The 20,873-nt window shown below is 44.4% G+C and overlaps 1 protein-coding gene, 1 non-coding gene and 1 pseudogene across 5 annotated transcripts; 1 reads left to right on the forward strand and 2 right to left on the reverse strand.

The window, feature by feature from the left end:
- Positions 1-271: 271 nt before the first annotated feature.
- Positions 272-19,544, reverse strand: MEAF6 (MYST/Esa1 associated factor 6). 4 transcript variants are annotated; one of them, XR_008426426.2, is made up of 9 exons: positions 19,409-19,544; positions 18,179-18,294; positions 15,318-15,405; positions 15,124-15,169; positions 6,686-6,878; positions 3,290-3,319; positions 3,127-3,184; positions 2,465-2,498; positions 272-1,976 (listed from the first exon to the last, which is right to left on the reverse strand). XR_008426426.2 is itself a non-coding variant. In XM_053920756.2 (8 exons), the coding sequence occupies exons 1-8, from the start codon at positions 19,496-19,498 to the stop codon at positions 1,968-1,970; spliced, it is 606 nt and encodes a 201-aa protein (XP_053776731.1). In that variant the 5' UTR covers positions 19,499-19,544; the 3' UTR covers positions 272-1,967. The 4 variants fall into 4 exon arrangements, 2 of the variants coding, with proteins under 2 accessions (XP_053776731.1, XP_053776732.1); XR_008426427.2 differs by lacking the exon at positions 3,290-3,319; XM_053920756.2 differs by lacking the exon at positions 3,127-3,184.
- LOC112299361 (large ribosomal subunit protein eL36-like) lies at positions 6,959-7,712 on the forward strand (annotated as a pseudogene).
- On the reverse strand, positions 9,808-9,914 carry LOC112299693 (U6 spliceosomal RNA). The gene has a single exon (XR_002974285.2). It is a non-coding gene; the product is annotated as a U6 spliceosomal RNA (small nuclear RNA).
- Positions 19,545-20,873: the final 1,329 nt, after the last annotated feature.

The raw sequence follows: 20,873 nt of genomic DNA on the forward strand, positions 1-20,873 counted from the left end.
CTGGGAGGCTCCCCTAACCCACGGTAAAACTTCATGGAGAGAAGAAGTATAGAGCAAGCAGCCTGGCTCTGGGGTCACACTTACACACGGCGCATCTACACACGAGGATAGGCCTTTGAGTAACACAGCTTTTTAGGAGCAGTCCTACTACACCTCCAGCCAACGTCAAACTATGAGAGATGTTTTCGGGTTGCCACGTGCTTTCCTCCGAGTTAAGAAAACCTGAGGCATCCCCCCAACCCTCCCAGAAAAGAGACACACTGACAAAGGCTATAGAATGCTTCTGGTTTCCATTGTTTCAGTTTATCATTTTGTAAAGGAACAACCTTAACATAAGAAACTATTTCCTTAAAAACCCTGACATTAGAGTTCTGCTACCAAAGATATAGCCAAAGACATCTAAATAGCCACAGAGTCCAAAAATAGAAAAAAGAAAAGGGAAAAAAAAAAGGTCTATTTGAGAACAAGAGTGAAAGCTTTTGCACAGACAAGGTAGAATTGTTTGGATAATCAACGCCACCCACATTCGGCTCTGCCAATATTATCACAAGTGGAACATATTTTTTTTCTAACAGAGATATAGGCATAAGGACTACGACTAAATAGAGTCAGGGGAAAGGCGAGGCCCCCAGATCTCACCCCTTCGACTGGTTCATGACGCAGGGTTTAAATCGCACTAGCCAGTCCCCCAGCACAGTAATTCCTGCCTTGGTTTCCTATCAGAGTCCCAGGGAGTCTCTGAAAGGAAGTCCCCATAAGTAGACTGAAACCTGGCCCAGAGTTTCCGGGGGTGGGGCCCAGGCATCGGCATTTTTTAAGCTTCCCAGGTGGTTCCAATGTGCAGCCAAGGCAGAGCACCACTGCTCCAGAGGCTGGCAACAATGACCAGCAGGCTCCTCGGCTCCCCCACGAGAACAGGGAGCAGTGGGCGCTTCTGGCTCTCACTGATCCTATCTTTCACTCTGTTCAAGAACTCCGTGTGTTATCAGCTTTGGGTGCAATTTCCAGCCTTTCCATATGCCTTAGTGATTTTTAAAGCACTATTTAAAGCACTATTTAATCAGGCAAATACCAGCAAAGAGAGATAAGATGGGGAAAAAAATGTCCATAAGGCATGATATGAATAAATAAGTGAAAAAAAATCTCAGGTTTAAAAGTAAAGCATGAGAAGTCAAACCCTACGATACTTTATTTATATAAAAGAATAAAAATATTTAAAAAGGACTGATTAAAACTTATGTTTTTAAGCTTTTCCTATTCCTTCAACATGGAAACTGCTTCCAATTCAGAAAGATTAAAGGTAGGTAATTATTAAATAAACACTTTGCCTTTCCCCTGTGCAAAACCAAAGAGCCGAGTTCCCCACTTTATTTATGGTAAACCGGACTGCTTTCGGTTCAAGAACACGGGCGACTCTGCGGAACAGACTGTTAGATACGTCAGCAGGAAGGTATGAGCTGTACACAGTCACTACAAAAAGTCCCAAAAGAAAGTAAAATGGTAAAAACAACAATAGAAAAGTGATAAAACACAAACGAAATAAGAAAATGCCCAGTATTTACAGCCTCCCTCTGAAATGTGATTGTTGCTCTACTTTCAGCACAAAACAAAAGCAGAGACCATTTCTCGATGGGGATCACAGACGAAGCTGATGCTGGCCAGTCTCAGGGGCAGACATTCATTCCAAGAAGGGAGAGACTCAGTTAGCAACTTGCCGGGATTGTAACCATGTCACGGTGTTCCTGCCGTTCTGTTACTAAAAATGACGCAAAGTAAATGATCCAATGTGGTCTTACGGAAATGACTTGTCACCACATTTCAGAACGAACTACTCAGAGTCACAGGCACTGGGTCTGGGAAAGCAGAGCGGGAAGGCCACGCACTCGGGCAAGGGAGGTGTGTCTTTGCGAGGTCGGCAGAGGGAAGCAGGGCTCTACGGCCTGGAAGCTTCTGCACTAATGAGTCTTCTAATAGTCCTAGAGAGAGAAAAACGAAGTCCCAATTCATTCTCAGCAGAACGTTGGTTTGAATCTTAAAATAAAAATCTCATAAACAACTCTGTTAGGAGATTATTCTGTAGCCAAAGATTCTATTTCAGATGTAATGTAAGTATCGCACATCTGAAAACGACCTGAGTGCACAGAGGGACTGAAACACCAAGTCTGCCCTCATCATTAGACATCCTGAGCTCACCAGTCAGAAACAAGAAGCTACCAGTAGTAATTCACTAGTTAGTCAAAGGGAAGTTTTCTTCAGTAAAAATGTGCAACTCCTCTCTCTACCCAATATAAACAAACCAAATCGCACCAAAAGCTGAAGTGCACACAGACCGACACCCCCGATTTTGGAACTTGAGTTGTGATCCCAGATGAGGGACACTCAGGTTCTGAAGACACTTTTCCCATCACTTTTCCATCATCCGCAAGGCTCCCAGCCTCTCTGAAATGGCCTGGCTGATACTTACAGCGCGTGGTTTTTTGTTTAACTTCAGATCAATCCTGTGTGGGAAAAATAAAAACATTTGCATTTTAATTTACAGAAAAAGAATACAGCAATCAGCTACTGAATAGGGCACACGCTATAACAAAGGCTATTCGGTTAAGTGAAATCCACATTCTTCATTAGACTATGTCATATTTAGTTGTTTATCCAGGTATTATTATTAAGCAAGTATGCAAAAACACGAGCAGGTACTCTTGCCACAAGGCAAACTTAGATGACTCAAAAAGAAATACAGAGCAGTTAGGAAAGCCATACAATTTTTTTAAATTATTCCAAAATTCCACATTAAAGAGACTGAATTAGGAGGGCATGCTCTATGTTAATGTGTTAGCTCTGTAACTGCATCACTGGTAACCACTGAGACACGCAGTGATTAAGGATAGGAAAGAGACTAGGAATTTGTATTTCTGGACATGAAACACAAAAGAAATTAAACAAATTTCAATTTTTAAATCTTTCCAAAGCAAGATATCAAGATCTTAAACTATTAACCTCCTTATGAAGCAAAGCCAGAAAATCAGTTTAAATATGAATTAAAGTAAAAGTTATCTATTTTAAAAGCAATTACAGTGCATAAAAGTGAAGTTTACTTAATTTTGCTGAAGTTATTAAATGAAATGTTACCTCCATCACGTTTTTCTGTTTTTAAAAAAAACTTCCCAGCCTAACCTAATATACATACCTACAATTAAACAGACAAACTATGGGTTAGAAAGGTCTCGAAAAGGCACATTGGTCTCTACACGCTAAACAACACAGCACAAATACTAATTCAAATCAGACTTACTCAAAGTCATAATCAAACATGCCAGACGGGCTGAGGGGCAGCATTTGAAAGGAAGAAAGCAATAGAAATTAATATACTAATTGAATAAATTAGTCAATTAGCCACCCTAGCAAGATTTATAGAAACAAAATCAGCTTTAAGAATCTTAAGCCATAACGTTTTCAAACATCAAAGCATCGAAGACTTAGTGGTTGGGAGAGTCCCTTCCCTCAGTGGTTCTCATATCAGAAGAACAGACTATGAAAGGAAAAGTTATTTCATTAAAAAACTAGATACCTGCAGGCCTTCTAATAGCTGTCAGATTCAGAGTTAGAACTTGGAAAATATTTAGTTGTAATGACAAATATAATTGGAGCATTAGGAGAAATAGAGAAAGAAGGGTTTAGTCATACAATGAAAGGCACTTTGAAGACAGTACTAACAACTCAGCAAAACAAAAGATAAAAACATACATTTAAAAAAACATTTTGCACCTTTTAACTCAGTATATGTTCTAAACAAGTTACATGCTCTAAACGTGGGCCTCCTTTTCTACAGCACTCATTCTAGAAGCCAGGAGCTGAATGAGTGCCCGTCAGCGATAGGTGAGTCTCGTTCCAGAAACTGCAGAGCCTGAACTGGTGACAGCAGTTGACTGTTTATGTCAGGGCTGCAGTTAGGGGACACCCACAAGGGCTTCACCCCTATGAAAACAAAGGGAAGTTGACACCCACAAGCACCCAGGGCTCAGGAGCCCGGAGGGCAGCATCCGCAGCCAACAGCCCAGCCCCTGACGCCGGCTCCTGGCTGCCTCCCGCCTCTCAGACTGCACACAGCTGCTAGAACGACATGCAAATGGCTATCTTTCCTCCTAGTCAATGTTTGCGAGAATGAAGAGGGAAGAAAGCTGAACACCCACCTCCCTTATGCAACAGTTGCACCCAGGCCACTTGGGAAAGAATATAAAGTAAGTGTTCAAACCAGGAACTGTCAAAACTTTAACTTTCAGCATCACTTAACTTCGTTCACAAAGCAGACGGTACCTACCTAAGGACAACTTCACAAACGACCTAGAGGAGTCCTGGAGTTTGGCCTAAAAGAGTGGCTGTAAGTTATTATTTCAATGTTTTTTCTTTAAAGATGCTGAAACTTACTCAGAAAGCATGTAAAATATAAAAATTCTGAACAGTGTGATCATTTATGAATGCTAAAAATTATTTAATAAATTTTCATGTTCCTGAAGAGGACAAATTCAAAAGTTATTCCTTTTTGCTAAAGTAGCATATTTACTTCCATTTTGCTTTACCCACCACCAAACAACACCTGGCACACAGTAGGTACTCAGACACTTGCGGAAGTAATTTACTATTGACTTTATCCACCCACACGGGGTCTGGCCCACTAGAGGAGAAACAGTACTGCCCAGAGTACGGACTTAGCAACCTGTACAAAGCGCTCCGTCCCAGCCCATGCTGCCAGACTCACTCGGACATTAGTTCGGGGACAGGGGGTTGGGCCAGACGCACTTCCTGACTAAAGATAGCAGCAATCTGGGAACCTTAACTGGCCACTGAGCTGCCAGTCAGGCACGCTCAACCTGTGCTCCCTAGAAAGAAAGTAAATCAGCCTTACTCTGCTCCCTTGGGGCGGGCTCAGCCACATGAAACCAGGGAAATGGTCAAAGGATCCTGTTTCCAAACAGGAAACACTATTTGTAAAAACAATACAAAGATCTTCATAAATCCTAGTATTTTTCTGGAAGAAGTTAGCTCCTAGGGCCAGGAGAAAAAAGGATAGAAAGAAGTGCAGTCCCTACAGAAATCTACTAGGAACCCACAAGAAGTTAAATTCAATGCCTAATTCCGTTTTATCATCAGATAATCATGTCACAAAGGGGAATGAGGTATTACCTGAAATAAACAAGAGCTGTCTAGAGAGTGTCTACTGGCATCAGTAATTCAAAAAAATGTCCCAGAAACGTTAATGGAATTCCCCCCTTACTCTACACTGAAATAGGAAAAGCATCATTACTAATATAAAATGACACTGGAGTGTATTTAATAAAAGCAACACAGGACATGACATTTAATTATCTCGACAATTTTGAAAAATATCTTTAAGAGCGTGGTTCTCTGCTACTCTTTGTGATAAGCCGGCACCAGCCCTGCCCCAGTGATCAGACGTGCCGCCCTTACAAAAAGAACAGATACATCCTTTGTGCTGTTTCTTGCTGTGCTCGTGAGATCGGCCTGGTGATCTGTGGTTTGCAGAAAAACGCTAAGCTGGCAGTCCTTAGCCACGATTTGGAGGAAATACTATTTCTGCAGTCTAAAACCACCACCACCATCAACAAGAAAAACTCTTAACAGAGTGAAAGAATCAACTGATTCCAAAGAGGCTTAAACCAGCAGAGTTAATTCTGTATTATCCCATGTGCCACACCCAGAGAGCTAACAATTGAATACCTGGGGTGTAAGAAGGAAAACCCCACCAGTGTGCAAAGTGACCCGATCCAGAAGCAAACTGGACGGCAGGGAGCCCCACCCACCCCCGGCAGGCCTCGGTTCATCTCCTCAGCACGCAGGCTCCTGCGGGCTTCCGTGCCTCCCGGAATGTCTACGGCCAGGCCAGGCCTCCTCACTCTGGAAAGTGCATCACCCTCTCTGAAGGCAGCTGCGTAATTTCCCATGACCCGATACAAGTGGCCCCCCATTGTCATACAAACCCCAAGCGGAGTGAATGCTAAAATCCTCTCTGGGTGGCACTGACCCCTCTGTCCACTGATGTCATTCCTATCTCATTGCGCACTGCAGGAAACACAGTGGACAAACGTTATCTTTGGAAGGCGCTCTCGTGGCGCACAGGCTCCATGTTGTTCCTCTGGTATCTGAAATCAGCGTGTTGCAGAGAGACACAGAAACAGAGATACCACATGCAATAAAAAACCGTGTATTCAGAAAGGAAATCACGCACGTCAGATCAGTTCTCTCCATTCGTGAGGCAACAAGAGTAGGCAGGGATCAGCATTAAGAGCGGAGGACTTTAACCCACTTTGCAGCATCCCAAATGGTCTAGTGACATTTTTCAAATACCGTTACACAGACTCCATTTCTATTTCCCTTTGCCACTTCAAAACGGACTCCAACTTCACTGCACTAAACCAATTTTTTGTGAAATAAAATTCGTCTACACTAGGAACAGGGAGAAGGCGGCCCTTCTGCATGGGTATGCACACGCCCACCGATCCCTCAATTAGTCTGCTTCACTGGGACCAACAGAACTCCTTCCCAGGCCACAGAAGGACCGAGTCAACCCTGAGGAGTCCTCATTCTGGGAAAGCCCCTGCGTGGCAATGGTCACAGAAACTCGGGGCCGGCGGGGAGGGCAATGGGAGGGGAGGGGCTCCCTACCACTGACCTGTGCCGGTTTTTATTCTTTCGTTTTTTATGGCTGCTGTGATGACTCCCTGAGGAAGTGGAAGAAGCAGCCTTCTGAGGTTTCACTCCCTGCACAGATCCATCCAGATCCTCAGGGTCCTCCTGGCTGGGCTCATTTTCCTGATTGTGGAAGTCTGGAGAGGTATCACTTTCCGTCCCACTTCCTGGCTCCCCTGGAGGGAATAAACACAAATCCCCAGCAGCACCGTCAGTGTCAGTACTCCTCAGGCAACCCGTCATCAGGAGAGACGTTTTGAGCACTACTGTATATTTAAAAAAACGAAACTAGCTTCCCCTACAGCAGCCACTGAGAAGCAGTAGCCATGGCTCTATGCTGCCCCATGGCCGTGGGCCTCAACAAGGACCACAAGGTGACAAAGAATGTGAGCAAGCCGAAGCACAGCTGCCACCACAGGAGCCTCACCCAGCACACCAAGTTCCCGCGGGACAGGATCCCGGAGGTGTGTAGCTTTGTCCCCTACGAACTGCACGCCATGGAGCTGCTCAAGGTCTCTAAGGACACAAGGGCCCTGTAATTCATCAAGAAAAGGGTGGGGACACACATCCGTGCCAAGAGGAAGGGAAAGGAGCTGAGCAGTGTCCTTGCAGCCATGAGGAAGGCAGCAGCCAAGACGGCCTGAGCCCCGTCCCCTGTGTAATGAAACCTGTTCAGGAAAAAAACAAACAAGCAAACTATACTCCTGTCCTCATTGATCATACCATCTAAATGACAAAAAGATACAAAGAATCAAAGTATCAGTTACCAGAGTTCCTGACACATAATTGGAAACAGTATAACTAGAGGCAACAGATCAAAGAACAGCTGGGAAATGGAAAGCTAACCAGGATAGCCTCACTGCATAAAGGTTATTTGGCCCTAGCCAGACAGCTCAGTAAGTTAGAGTACTGTCCTGACACATCAAGGTTGCAGGTTCAATCCCTGGTCGGGGCATAAATAAGAAGCACCAATGAGCCCTGGCAGGTGTGGTTCAGTGTGGTTCAGTTGGTTGGAGCATCATCCCATAAACCAAAAGGTCATGGATTCGATTCCCAGTCAGGGTACATACCTGGGTTGCAGGTTCAATTCGTTGCAGGTTCAATTCCCAGGTCAGGGAACATACTACAGGCATTCAATCAATGACCTCGATGTTTCTCTCTCTCCCTCCCTCCCTTTACCTATGGTGTGGTGGTGGTGGTTCAATTCTCTGTGGGTTGCAGGCCAGGTTCCCACTTGGAGGCATGTGAGAGGCAACATGTATCTCTCACAATTCTCTCACAATCTCTCCCTCTATTTCTCCCTCCCTTCCCCACTCTCTATAAAATTTTGGTAAATGTCTATTTTTTTCCTGAAAAATTCCTGGAAACTCTTAATAGGTAAGGATGGGCAAAGACTTTCACTTTACTTAACTGTTGGAGAATCCTAAATATATATGTACATTATCTGTTTCTAAAATTTGTACAAAGGGGTTATGTAGGCAGTAGGTCCAAGGGCTAGTTTTCTCCTTTTTGTGTCTTTGTATCATAAACTGCTGGGAAGAGATTTCAAACTGAGTAGCACATGCACATGAGAAGTAAAAGAAAGAGATGGTCCCTCAAAATCAAGAGAGAAACAAAACCAGATTGCAGAAACCATGAAATCCTATTTTTTTAATAGAATCCTATTTTTGAACACTTCATGAAAGCAACAGAAGAGGGAGCTCTAGAACTATGAAGCTAGAAAAAGTATACATTTCAAAAATTTTTTTAAAAGACTTTATTATTTATTTTTAAAGACAGGGAAAGGGAGGGAGAAAAAACGGGAGAGAAACATCAATGTGTGGATGCCTCTCACACACCTCCAACCGAGGACCTGGCCTACAACCCAGGCACGTGCCCTGACTGCGATTGAACTGGTGACCCTTTGATTCACACGCCAGGACTCAACCCACTGAACCACACCAGCCAGGGCTAGAAAAAGTATGTTAACCAATTTGGCCTTTCTATAGATCAGGAAAATAATTTCATGCAAAAATTAGCAAAAGAACTTTAAAACTTACCACATAAAACTACAGTAACCACAACTATGTGGCATAAGAACAGACATCCAGAACCAGAGAAGAGAGTTCGGAGGCCAGATATAGGAGGTCTGTTCAGAAAAAGTCCAGCCATTATTAATATAATGAGAACAGTTTGTGCAACATCGATGTAACTGGGCAGCCAAGGAGGGTGGACTGGAATGCGCATGTGTGGACAGTGACGACTTCACTGTACTGGTCAGTGGGAGCAGTAGACACTGTGGAGTGAGCATGTGTACTGTGTGGCTGTCACATTCAAAATGACCGAGCAAGTAGAGCAAAACATCTGCATTCAATTTTGCATTAAGCTTGAACATTCCTCTGCAGAAACTATTCGGATGATTCAGAAGGCTGCAGCTATGGGCAACTGGTGATTGGCAAGTTTTATCACAACACACCCACTCATGCATATCTCATGCAGAGTTTTTTGGTGAAACATGAAATCACTCAGGTGACTCAGCCCCTGTTCAGCCCAGATTTGGCACCCTGCGACTTCTGGCTTTTCTCAAAACTACAATCACCATTGAAAGGGAAGAGATTTCAGACCGTCGATGAGCTTGAGGAAAATATGACGGGGCAGCTGACAGCAACTGGGAGAACTGTGTGAGGTCCCAAGGTGCCTACTTTGAAGGGGACTGAGGTGTCAGTGTCCTATGTACAATGTTTCTTGTGTCTTGTATCTTCTTCAATAAATGTCTCTATTTTTTATATTACATGGCTGGACACCTTCTGGACAGACCTTATAGACCTTTAACATTTATGATTGATTGATTTTCAACAAAGGTACATTGACTAATCTGGCTCTTCTGCAGTTGACGGGCAATTCGATTAGAGGACACAGATGAGCAAATGCACTATGTCTCCCCCGTGGGCCGGATGCCGTGGGAGCGCTGCGTAAACAGATGCAGTGCTCACATTCTACAAGCTGAAGTCGCACATCGAATCCAAGCCCTGTGAGCGGCGACAGTAATGTGCCAGGTAGTAACTGAAGTCCCAGAGAAGAGAGAGTGAATTATTCAGGAAAAAGCTTCATTGTTTCCCCTTTAAAAACAAAATGGAACGCTTCATGAGTCTGCGTGTCATCCCAGCGCAGGGGCCACGCCAGTCTTCTCTGTACCGTTCCAATTTTAGAATATGTGCTGCCAAAGTGAGCATGAAAAGCTTCATTTAAGGGGTAGAATTTAAACTGGACCTTTAAAAATGCAAAGCCAAAATAAGTACCAAAAATTGCACAAGCAAAAGTGTAGAGGTGAGAAAACACAGGTATATTTGGGACCAGTGAATCAAACATCATTTAAACAAAGAACTTGAGAAATGAGATAAAATGGAATAGGTTAAGAGAACTCATAAACGTCACAGTAAAGGATTGTACTGTAAAGGATTTCATCCAGGGAGACAGTATAAGGTGAGGTTTAAGAGAGCGGACTGTGGCTTAACCTTCCTAAGCCTGCTCCCCATCTATAATGTAAGAATTCTTTCTTTCCTGTGTTGAGTATGTTCAGCCCAGTGCTACGGGTGAGGCCCTGGGCTGAACACTGGGGCTACACAGTGTTCCCTGTTCTCAGGGAGTAGCTTTAAGGATTACATGAGATAATGTAAGTAAAGTGTTTGCTTAGTGTCAGCAACACAGTAATTGTTCAAATCTCAGTTGAGATTTGAGACCTACACGCAGGCACGTCCAAGTCAAATTCTAAACAAGCCGTAAAGACCATTCGCGGGAAACAGTTGTTAGCAGGACATATAATGGCCAAGACATCAAGGACCTCGGAACAGAGAAGTGACATCCAACCATGAATATTTATGGAGTTCTCTGTACAAATCCATGGTTTAGGGTTATTAGGCTAGAAGAGGTTTATAAGAGGGACTTGAGCCCGGAAGACTAGATTAAACAGTGTTAAAATACAAAGCGAGACCACAAAGTAAGAGTAATTTTCTCCCTGAGCTCAGGGAAGCAGAAGGGGACTGATGGCAGAAGGCTGGGTGGCAACATGTCAAAGCGCCGCAGCAAGTCAGTCCATCGGATGGTGCTGCCACCGTGGAAAGACCCGCGGGTCTGCTTCGCACTGACGTAACAGTGAGCAACCCATTTCTGGAGCAAAGGACATCAGATTTTGATTAATAAATATACAAACGAGACACTCTACTTACGAAAAGAAAGGAACAGCTATTGGTGTCGAGGCAGTACTTGGGTCGGCACTAAACATTTGAAGGGGGCAAGGAAGACCCAGACGCTGCGCGCAGCAGCAGCAGCAGCAGCAGCAGCGCGGTTACCCACTGGGACGCCGGGAGAGCGGAGGGGAGACGCGGGCCGCTGGGAGTGCCAGAGTCGTCCAGGAGAACGAACAGTAGAAACTGTGCTGATCCTCTAAAGGAAACTGGGTAAAATCTGCCTATTTTGCTTTTCTCCTTTTCTTAAAAAAAACTACAATGCTTTACTAATCTGCACAAAATCCCCCTTTACAGCCACACTAATCCACTTTGTTATTCCAGTTTGGGTGCATCTGAAGCCAAAGGAAGCAGAATGTAATTCATTTCTAAGGAAAATTTTCAAAATAGGCCAAAAGCACAAAACTCTAACATCCTTGAGATCCAAGAACATGCAAGTCAGAATTCTAAGAAAAAAGGATGTTCCCTTCATTGCCACCAAACATCAAAAATAGAGAAATCACTCCATGAGATTTGTTACACGGAAATTCTGAGATATTGGTGAGACTCTGTACAAAGGAAAAGATATGAAAGGCAAAGCAGACCATGCCTCTCATGGAATTAAAGCTTAGTTCGAACCACCTGAGTCATTCGGGGACACTCAAGCCTTGAACTTGGTTTAAAGAGGCCCACGCACCTTGCAGAAGCAAACGTTAATTCTTCTCTGGAAGACGCACAGCACCTTCACCCTAGCCCTGAAATTATTCTCTGAACACTTTTAAAGATAATCAAGCACATGGGGAGACCAGATTTCATGAGTAATGACCGGGAGAAACAACGAACAAAAACAGGTCATTAAGAACTTCAGAAAGTGAAATCAAACACAGACTACAGAGTAACTGCACTTCCTACACTTAAAGAAGTAATAGACAAGTTTGAAAATAACTGCACAGAAAGCTCTTGAAAAGTTACATGGCAGATTTTATTTTTATTTATTTTATACTCACTTGAGCACATGCTTATTGATTTTTAGAGAGAGAGGAAGAGAGGGGAGAGGGAGAGAATCATCGATCAGCTGTCTATCCTACGCACCCTGACTGGGGACCAAACCTGCAACCTAGGCGTGTGCCCGGACCAGGAATCGAACCTGCCACCTTTCAGGTTACAGGATGACGCTCCGACCAACTGAGCCGCACCAGCCAAGGCTACATAGCAGATTTTAAAAATAATTAAGTAGAATTTATGGAAACAAAATTGCAATAACAAAAGAATTAAAATTAAGGGAAGATTTAACAACAAATCTGATTTAATTAAAAAGAATTCTAGGAACTGGTACGTCAGGAAAAAATTACTCATAATGCAGTATAGAGACAAAAAGATATTGGGGTGGCCAAAAAGACCATTTAGTTTTTTTCCGTAAAATGAAAGACATTTTTACTTTCACCAATAACTGCTGATTTTAATTTTTGAGTATGTCGGCTGTCCTCCACGTGGCAGAATGTTGATTGTTCTCAATTGATGTCTCAATTCGATGGCTCTCAACTTCAATTGGTCTGCCCGAGCAGTCCGGTGAGAAATCTCCAGCTCAAAACTCTGCAAACCACTTTCGACACGTTCGATCAGTCACAGCACCTTCTCCGTACACTGCACAAATCTTTTTTGTGTGTATTTCAGTTGTATTTTTACCTTTCTTGAAATAATAAAGCATAATATGCCAAAAGTGTTGTGTATTTTCTTCTATCTTCAATATTAAAATGGCTACACAAAAACTCACCAATTTTGATGTTTTCTTAAATTATGTCTTTATTTTAGAGAGACAGGAAGGGAGGGAGAAAGAGAGTGAGAGAAACATCGATTTGTGAGAGATACATTGATCAGTTAGTTGCCTCTCGCTCGCCCCCAACCAGAGACCTTGCCCACAACCCAGGCATGTACCCTGACTGGGAATCAAACCAGCAACCTTTCAGTTCTCAGGCTGGCACTCAATCCACTGAGCCATACCTTCCAGGGAGCAATAGGATTACTTTAAAGGGGCCCTAACCATTTAAAAGAATGAACTCCAGTATTTATGTAATTCTCTATACTCTGCATTATTCCAAAAAAAAATTCAAGGCAGCTTGCCAAGGTTTATATAATGAAATCCAGTAAAATAAATTTAAAATGAGATAAGGCAAAGAGGAATAAAGAGGAAAATAAGCCGGATACAGTACTAAGATTCAGTCCCACAACGCATGCTATAAATTCCCGTCTGCTTTCCAGAGGGGCACCACCAATCTGGCTTTAAGCATTTAGCACCCATGCAAAATGGGAAACAGTCAATTACATGATTTGCACTAAAAAACTAGTCCCTCAGGGAAAACAACTATTCCTAAAGGAGATAATAATTAGAATGATAAGCCCTGACCTCATGGCTCAGTTGGTTGGAGCATCATCCTATAAACTGAAAGGTTGCAGGTTTGATTCCCCGTCAGGACACAGGCCTAGGTTGTGGTTCAGGCCCCAGCTGGGACGCATAGAAGACGCAACCAATCAGTGTTTCTCTTCCTCTCTCTCCCTTCCTGCCCCTCTCTTTAAAACACAATAAATAAATAGCCCTGGCTGGTGTGACTCAGTGGTTGAGTGCTGGCCTGAGAACCAAAGGCTTGCCAGCTAGACTCCCAGTCAGGGCACATGCCTGGGTTGCAGGCCAGGTCCCCAGTAGGGGGTGCATGAGAGGCAACCACACACTGATGTTTCTCTCCCTCTCTTTCTCCTTCCCTTCCCCTTTCTAAAAAATAAATAAATAAAATATTTTTTAAAAGAAAGGAATGATAATAAACAACATTTGCAACATCCTCTTACAATACACAGAGATACATTTTACAAGACCAAATGTAACTTTATAGGGAAGACCAAAGAATACTAATACGATGTATTGCGGAGGTGAAGCTCCGTCTCAGGGTAATGGATGGTCTACGTATGCTTCAGAAAATCTTGAATACTTAAGTACTTGTCTCAGTCAAGCTCCTGAAAAGCAGTATCGAGGCACGGCTACTCTGTGTGAATAATTAGGTGCAGAGCCATATACTGGACTCTCTACTATGCCAGGGGCAGGAGGAGAGACTCTTGTAAACACTGAGCAGCGAGACATCACTCCATCTCAGTTCACAAGGGGGAGATCAAGCATTTTCCTTAACCAGTCTTATTACTCTACAAAGCAGATAAAATGGCCTTACATTCTACAAGTGGCATTAATTGAGAAGAAACAAGATTTAACTGATAGTCATAGCAAAAGAAAAATCCACAGGACTTCGTACAACCGATGAGGTTGGCAGAAAAAGGAGTAAAAATGTCTATAAAGTTTTGAACGATGGAGAAGTACTATAACAGAAAAATTGGGCAGACAATATTTTGAAGGAAATAGAACAGTTCAGCTTTAGACAAAATGTCTGCATTGGAATATCTGAATGGAAATGTACAGAAGACATTTCCTAGAAAATGTATCACTAAAGCTCAGGAAGGGGTTAAGGATAGAGCTACACTTTTAGGAATCTGTCCACAGAGAAAATAATTGAAGTAGCTGAGAAGTTCCAATTCGCAAACTACCAAAATCCCTTTTCCTCAAACCACTGCCCCAAAGCAAACACTGGACCCCCACAACAAGACATGCCATCTGAGAGAAGGGCACAGCCACAATACGAGAAGGAGGTCACGTTCCAAAGTGACCCAGTGCACAGGGAGAACACTCCGCACAGCCACACAGAGGCCGACTCAGGAGTGTGCGGGCCTATATCCCATCACCAGGAATTAGAACAGAATTACGCCGCACGGCTCACAGAAAATGACACAGTTCGTTACGAAGTAAACACTATCTACTTCCATTTTACATTTAAGAACCCGCAGGTACGTCCTGTTTGCAGGGTCAGAATTTCCTGAAAACTCAATTGGGTCTATGGGGATTTATTGGATATGTCTGAAATTTTTCATGATACAAGTTTCTTTTTTTTTAATTTTAAAAAAATTCCCTAAGACTTATCAGGAGTGAAGACATATCTTTCTGGTTTTGAGCGGCTTACATCAACCTTCCTGCGACAGAAGTGGCAGAAGGAAGGACTTCTAGAAAGAAGACACAAGAGCATTAAGAGATGCGGTCTTCAGATACACAGTTGGAAAGGAGTTAAAGGTAGAAACCACGGTAGCTTCAAAATAAACTGATGAAAAAGTGAAAACATAAACTTACTCTTTTCAATGAGCTGGTCCTGAACTCCTGCCAATGCACTTACTGCCTAAAAGGAAAAACCACTAGTTACTAGAAAAATTATCACAGACCTTAGGTGAGCTCTTACTGAGAGAAGGGGTCGAGAAAAGTCACAGAAACTTAACTGAGGTCTTCCTCAACAGTGGGCCACGTAAAGCTCCCCCCACCTCACTTACAGCTGCTGAAGTAACGGAGGATTTACTGAAGAGCCGCTCAGCTTCCTTAAACTTCCGGTTCCTTCGATCGTTTTTGCTGTTGGAGTTTCTAAAACACACACAAGGATTCATGGTAAGCACCAAGCTCTGTCTACGGCTCAAGTTGAGGATGTCCCAGGGGACGTGTACGGAACTCGTCTTGTTCTTATTCCCTCCACACCACTTGGACTGACCACAAGGACCTTTGTGCTGAAGGCCTGTGCAAACAGCAATGCCTTCACCGCGGCACGCGAGGCTCCTTCAGCTGGCTCACAGTCGCTTTCATTTTAATAGATGTGTATTTTAATGACTTAAAAAACAACTAGTATAGACCAGTGATATGAAGTATCTTTGTTAAATAAACTTAAATTTAAAAAATTTAAAGGAAAAACCAGGGTTCCTTAGAAAAATGGCTGGGGACAAGAAAAAGGTGACAGAAAGGGGAACGAGGTGCTCAGACTAATAGAATTCTGTTAAAAGGACAAAGGAGTCATCTTAAGGAGGCTCCCTCCTGCCACGTTCGGGATAAACTGATCATCAAGGAGGATGATGGGTGCGTCAGCTTTGTGAAAAATCACTGAGCTGTATATTTACGATTCGTGCACTTTTCTGTCTACATGTCAATAAATTAATTTATACAGAAAATAAACATCTATAATAAAAAAGTGACAGTGCTAGATTTTAACACTAATTTTTTTTAAAAAATCCATGAGTCTATAGGGATATTAATGAGAGACAGAGATAGAGAAGATGAAAGGGAAGAGATAAGCCCCGGCTGGTGTGGCTCACTGTACTGAGCGCCCGCCTAGGAACCGCAGGGTTGCTTGCCGGTTTGGTTCCCAGTCAGAGCACATGCCTGGATTGTGGGCCAGATCCCCAGGAGGGGGCATGCAAGAGGCAACCACACATTGATGTTTCTCTTCCTCTCTTTCTCCCTCCCTTGCCCTCTCTCTGAAAATAATGAAATCTTTAAAAAAAAAAAAAAAGAAAGAAAGAAAGGGAGGAGATAAAAAGGGATGGCTCTTCTTTCAGAATACCAGTAATAAATGTAAAAAAATATATAGTAAAATTAAAATCACCATTTTGCAACCTCCAGTATAATAACTTACTCTGATAGGAATCAACAATGTAGACTAAAACCACTGAATAAAAATGGGGCGTAGGGGGAGCAGTATATTCCTACTGTCTAAAAGTATAAACTCCAAACTTACATGTTAATTTAAAAGAAAAGAAATAACCTTTACAATGGAAAAATGACGTGGTCAAAGTTAGCAGCCCCCATAATGGCACAATCTGACATTATGTGCCTCCTGACACAATAGCAATAAACGAGAGGTACACACACCACTAATGCAACATTTCTGTCGAAAATGTTTAAAGGATCCCTCGTGAGGTCACAATAAGAAAAATTTAGAATTGGGACATTCTACAAGATGACGTCATAAACAACAGCTTCACCACCAAGAAGGGTGGGGGACTCTTGTAAATTAAGAGACTAAAGAGACAGCATAGGTAACACAATGAACAACTCTGACTAGATCAGAATAAGGTGGCACGGCATGTTGGGACAATTAGGGAAATTTTAATAAAGCTGTGTATTAGATAACACTTTTAATGTTGTGCTAATTTTCTCAGCATGATTGTGGCTAGGGAAGAAAAATGTTCTTATTCTTAGAGGACGTAATTGCTGACATACTTAGGGGCGATGTGCCGTGACATCTCCTTCTAACTTTAATAGGGGTAGCAAGAAAAACCCTAGGAAAGTGTAGGGAGAAAGAGGAGCTATAACCATGACAGGGCGGCATAACAGAGAGTTCTGTAGTGATAGGGTAGTTCTGTACCATGACTGCAGTGGTGGTTATAGGAATCTACACACACGATAAAAGTGGCAGAAGAACATACACACACAGTACTAATGGCAATTTCCTGGTTTGATATTATAGTTCATAAAACCCAACGGGGAAAACTGGGTGGAGGGTCACGGGACCTCTCTGTACTGCTTTTGTAACTTCCTATGTATCTATAATTATTTCAAAATTTAAAAAAAATCTTAACATAGATGTAGCTGTGTGTGTTTATATATATATAACAGAGAAAGAGAAAAGAGAGAGGGGAAACAAATGTGGCAACAAGTTAACCACTGATGAATTCCCGTGGAGGGTATCAGGTGCTCATATTCTATTCATTCAATTTTCTACAGATTTAAAAAATTTCAAAAAGTTTCAAAAGATTTCAAGAATATTATTACTAATAAATTGTGGCCCTCGCTGTTGTGGCTCAGTGGGTTGAGCACTGAACTGCGAATCAAAAGGTCACAGGTTCAATTCCCCGTTCAGGGCACAGGCAGGTCCAGTCCCCAGCTGGGGGCATGTGAGAGGCAACCAATCGCAGGTCAATGTCTCTCCCTCTCTCTTTCTCCCTCCCTTCTTCTCTCTCTAAAAATAAATAAATAAACAAAACCTTTGAAATAAATAAACAAATGGGGGTGCAGTTGGCACCAGGTGTGGCAAACACTGTGAGGGTAGAACTCATCACGACTGATTCAATGTGGAAAACACTAACAGGCCGCTGTTGTGTAAGGTATTATACGCTGTATTTCATTTAAGCCTCACGCACACCTGTGCCATAGGAGGGACTTCCCCTGTTCTACAGATATAGGATTTGTTTAGGATTACTCAGTGAGGCTAAGGCTGAGCCAGGGTCCAAGTTCAAGCCCAAACCTCTTTTCCTACTACCACTAACTATACAGCGCCTCCCTGCAAAGTTGCTACCAAAACTTACACTGTCCTAAAAACAAGTATCAGTAGGTCACGATACAAACACCACAGGCTTCTGACACTCACTTTTGGTTGGTCAGATACCTATCCCAGCCACGAATAATATTGCCGTACATCTGAGTGTCCTCCAGGTAGCTTCCTTCAAAAGCATAGATCTGCCTCTCCAAGTTTGCCAGCGTTTCCTGAGAGATGAAACACAAGGAAATGGATACTGCCTCTTCAACGCAAGCGTCAGATCTGACCAAACTGAAATCTTGCTATTAGACTTATAAACTCAAGCACAAATACACTAACATCGTGGAGAGATGGATGATACCGGGAGGGACAAGCAGATTAAGACAGTCTAGAATTGTCCTGTTGGAGCCCTTTGAGAATACGATGGAACACAGAGAGCCTGTCCCCTGGAAAATGCATACATATACAAAATTTTGTATCTACTTCAGAGGGTTCATGGAAACCCAATTGTGAAGAACCCTGGCTCATGCAGACTCCACTCCCACGCATAAAAGGTAGGGTGAGCAGCCTTCTAGTGCTAGCCAACTCACTCCTCTTCGCTCAGAAAGGCCGCCTGCGCTGGACAGCCAGTTGCTATGGAAACCTGGAAGGGCTTCAGGTTAGATGGGCTCCCAGGTGCCCAACCAAGCCGCAGGAGGCGAAGAGGGCTTAGCCACCAGGGTGCATGAGGACCTGGGTGACTGTCACAATTCTTAATTCCCTGGACGGAGTCCACTCCCCTTGCCTGTCACCTTCTAGACGTTCCCAAACACATCGCATCCCTGCCCACCAGAAATCCCATTCAATGAATCTACTCCTAGTCCCCAAAAGAACACGCGCCCCTCTATCCTCCAAGGGCCAGAATGAATGACTGAGTCCCCCTCCCACAGCCACCTCCTGCCGCACCCCACCGAAGCCCACCAGCACGCCCGAACCAATCTCCTACAGCCTACCCACACACCCGCCCTCACCCACCCCCAAAGCTCACCGGCACTCGCCTTTGCAGCGCTGCCACACTGAAGCCCCACAGCCCCAGGCGCCATCCTTTCTCCATGCCCCCCGCCCGCTCAGTCACCCCTCCTCCGCTCCGGCTCGGCGCCCAGCCCCTGACCCCGGCTCCCGCACAGCCGGGAAGCCGAGGCGCCAGCGGGCCGCAGAATGCGCAGCCCAGCCTCAGGCCGCCGGATTCCCCGCCGCAGCGCAGCGCCCGCGAAGTAACGGCCTGGCGCGGCGGAGCTGGGGCCTGGAGGCGTGGGCCGGCGCCGGGCCCCCGCCCGGACTCTCTTGGTGCTAGCCCCTCACCGCCAGCTCTTGCTTCCGCTTCACGAGCTCCGCCAGCTCCCGCCGGGTGTCCGGGATCTGCGGCGGCGCAGCCTTGTTATGCATCGCCATGTTGGGCTAAGGCGGGCAGCGGCGGCGCCGGACACGGGGCGGTCCCTGTGCGCCGCCGCCCGCCAGGGGGCGCCCGCGCCGCACTGCGCCTGCGCACGCGGCTACCGGAGACGCTGGCCGCGCAGCGCGCTGGACGTCCAGCTTGCGCGCGCGCTGCTCGGGCGACCGTGGTGGTGGGGCTCTCGGGGTTTGGTACTACACGCGTTTCTGCTCCTCGTGGATGGCTGGCCGTTGCAGGCTTCTCAAACTCACAGTGCCCAAACCAGACTCTTCCTAAGTCCCTTCAGCGCATGACTTTCACTGCCCACCGAGCAGCCCAAGCGAGAAAACTCCTCTTCACCCCTTGACCCCGTCCAAAACCAAGTACCCTGGCCTGGCTCCCGAACACCCCGCAAATCCATTTGCTTTTGTCTGCCACCTCCCTCGGTCATCCAGGCCCTCCCTGTTTTGGGCTACGTTATTCCAATAGACTCCTGTTTCCACAATCAGCTGCATTTAATCCATGATCCACAGTGGTGCCAAGATAATTTGTCTGGAAAACAAATGTTGTGCCTTTCCCTTGTTTTTAACCTTTCAATGACTTCCCATTGCCCTTTATAGAGTCAGGTACTAGGTATGGTGTGTATAGAGGCTAGGGACGCAAACTGGAGACAGAACTACTTTATTCAAAATCCTACCTCTAGAACCTGGCCCCCGGACTCAGTTGGAGCATCTTCCTGAACTCTGAAAGGTTGGGGGCTTCATCCCTGGTCAGGGCACTATGCCTAGGTTGCCGTTAGGTTGCCGGTTTGACCGTGGTAGATGTGTATGGGAGGCAACAGATCCATGTTTCTTTCTCTCTCTCCCCCACCCCCGCCCCCTCCCTCCCTCTCTAAAATCAGTAAACATATTCTTGGATGAGGATTCTTTTAAAAAAACAGATTTTTTAAAAAAATCCTACCTCTGCCACTGAAAGCTGTGCCGCTTTGGGCAAGTAACCAAACTTTTCTCGTCTCAACTTCCTCATCTGTAAAATGGAGGTAATAACAGTACTTGCGTAGTATAAATGCTGCCAGGAGTAAATCACTGCGGGTCTTTCTGGGCTTGGCCAGTAATAACACTGCCTAAATGTTAGCCTTTTTCCTTAAGTCCAGTCTTCTTAAACGTCGTTTTCACTTGGCCCCTTACCTCTCCAGCCTCAGCTCTCTCCATGTCTCAAGGTTCTGCAAATTTCACGTTCATGAATCTAGGTAGGGTTTCCTTTCCTTCCTGCCTGCCTGCCTGCCTCCCCTCCCTCCTTCCCTTGTTTCTTCTTTTCTTTGGGCCTCTACAGTCTGTGGAAATTCACCAGATCTGGGAAATTCTTAGCTATCTTTCTTTAAATATGCCTCTGCCT

The sequence above is a fragment of the Desmodus rotundus genome, chromosome 3, assembly GCF_022682495.2.
Source record: "Desmodus rotundus isolate HL8 chromosome 3, HLdesRot8A.1, whole genome shotgun sequence".
NCBI classification, from domain to species: Eukaryota; Metazoa; Chordata; class Mammalia; order Chiroptera; family Phyllostomidae; genus Desmodus; species Desmodus rotundus.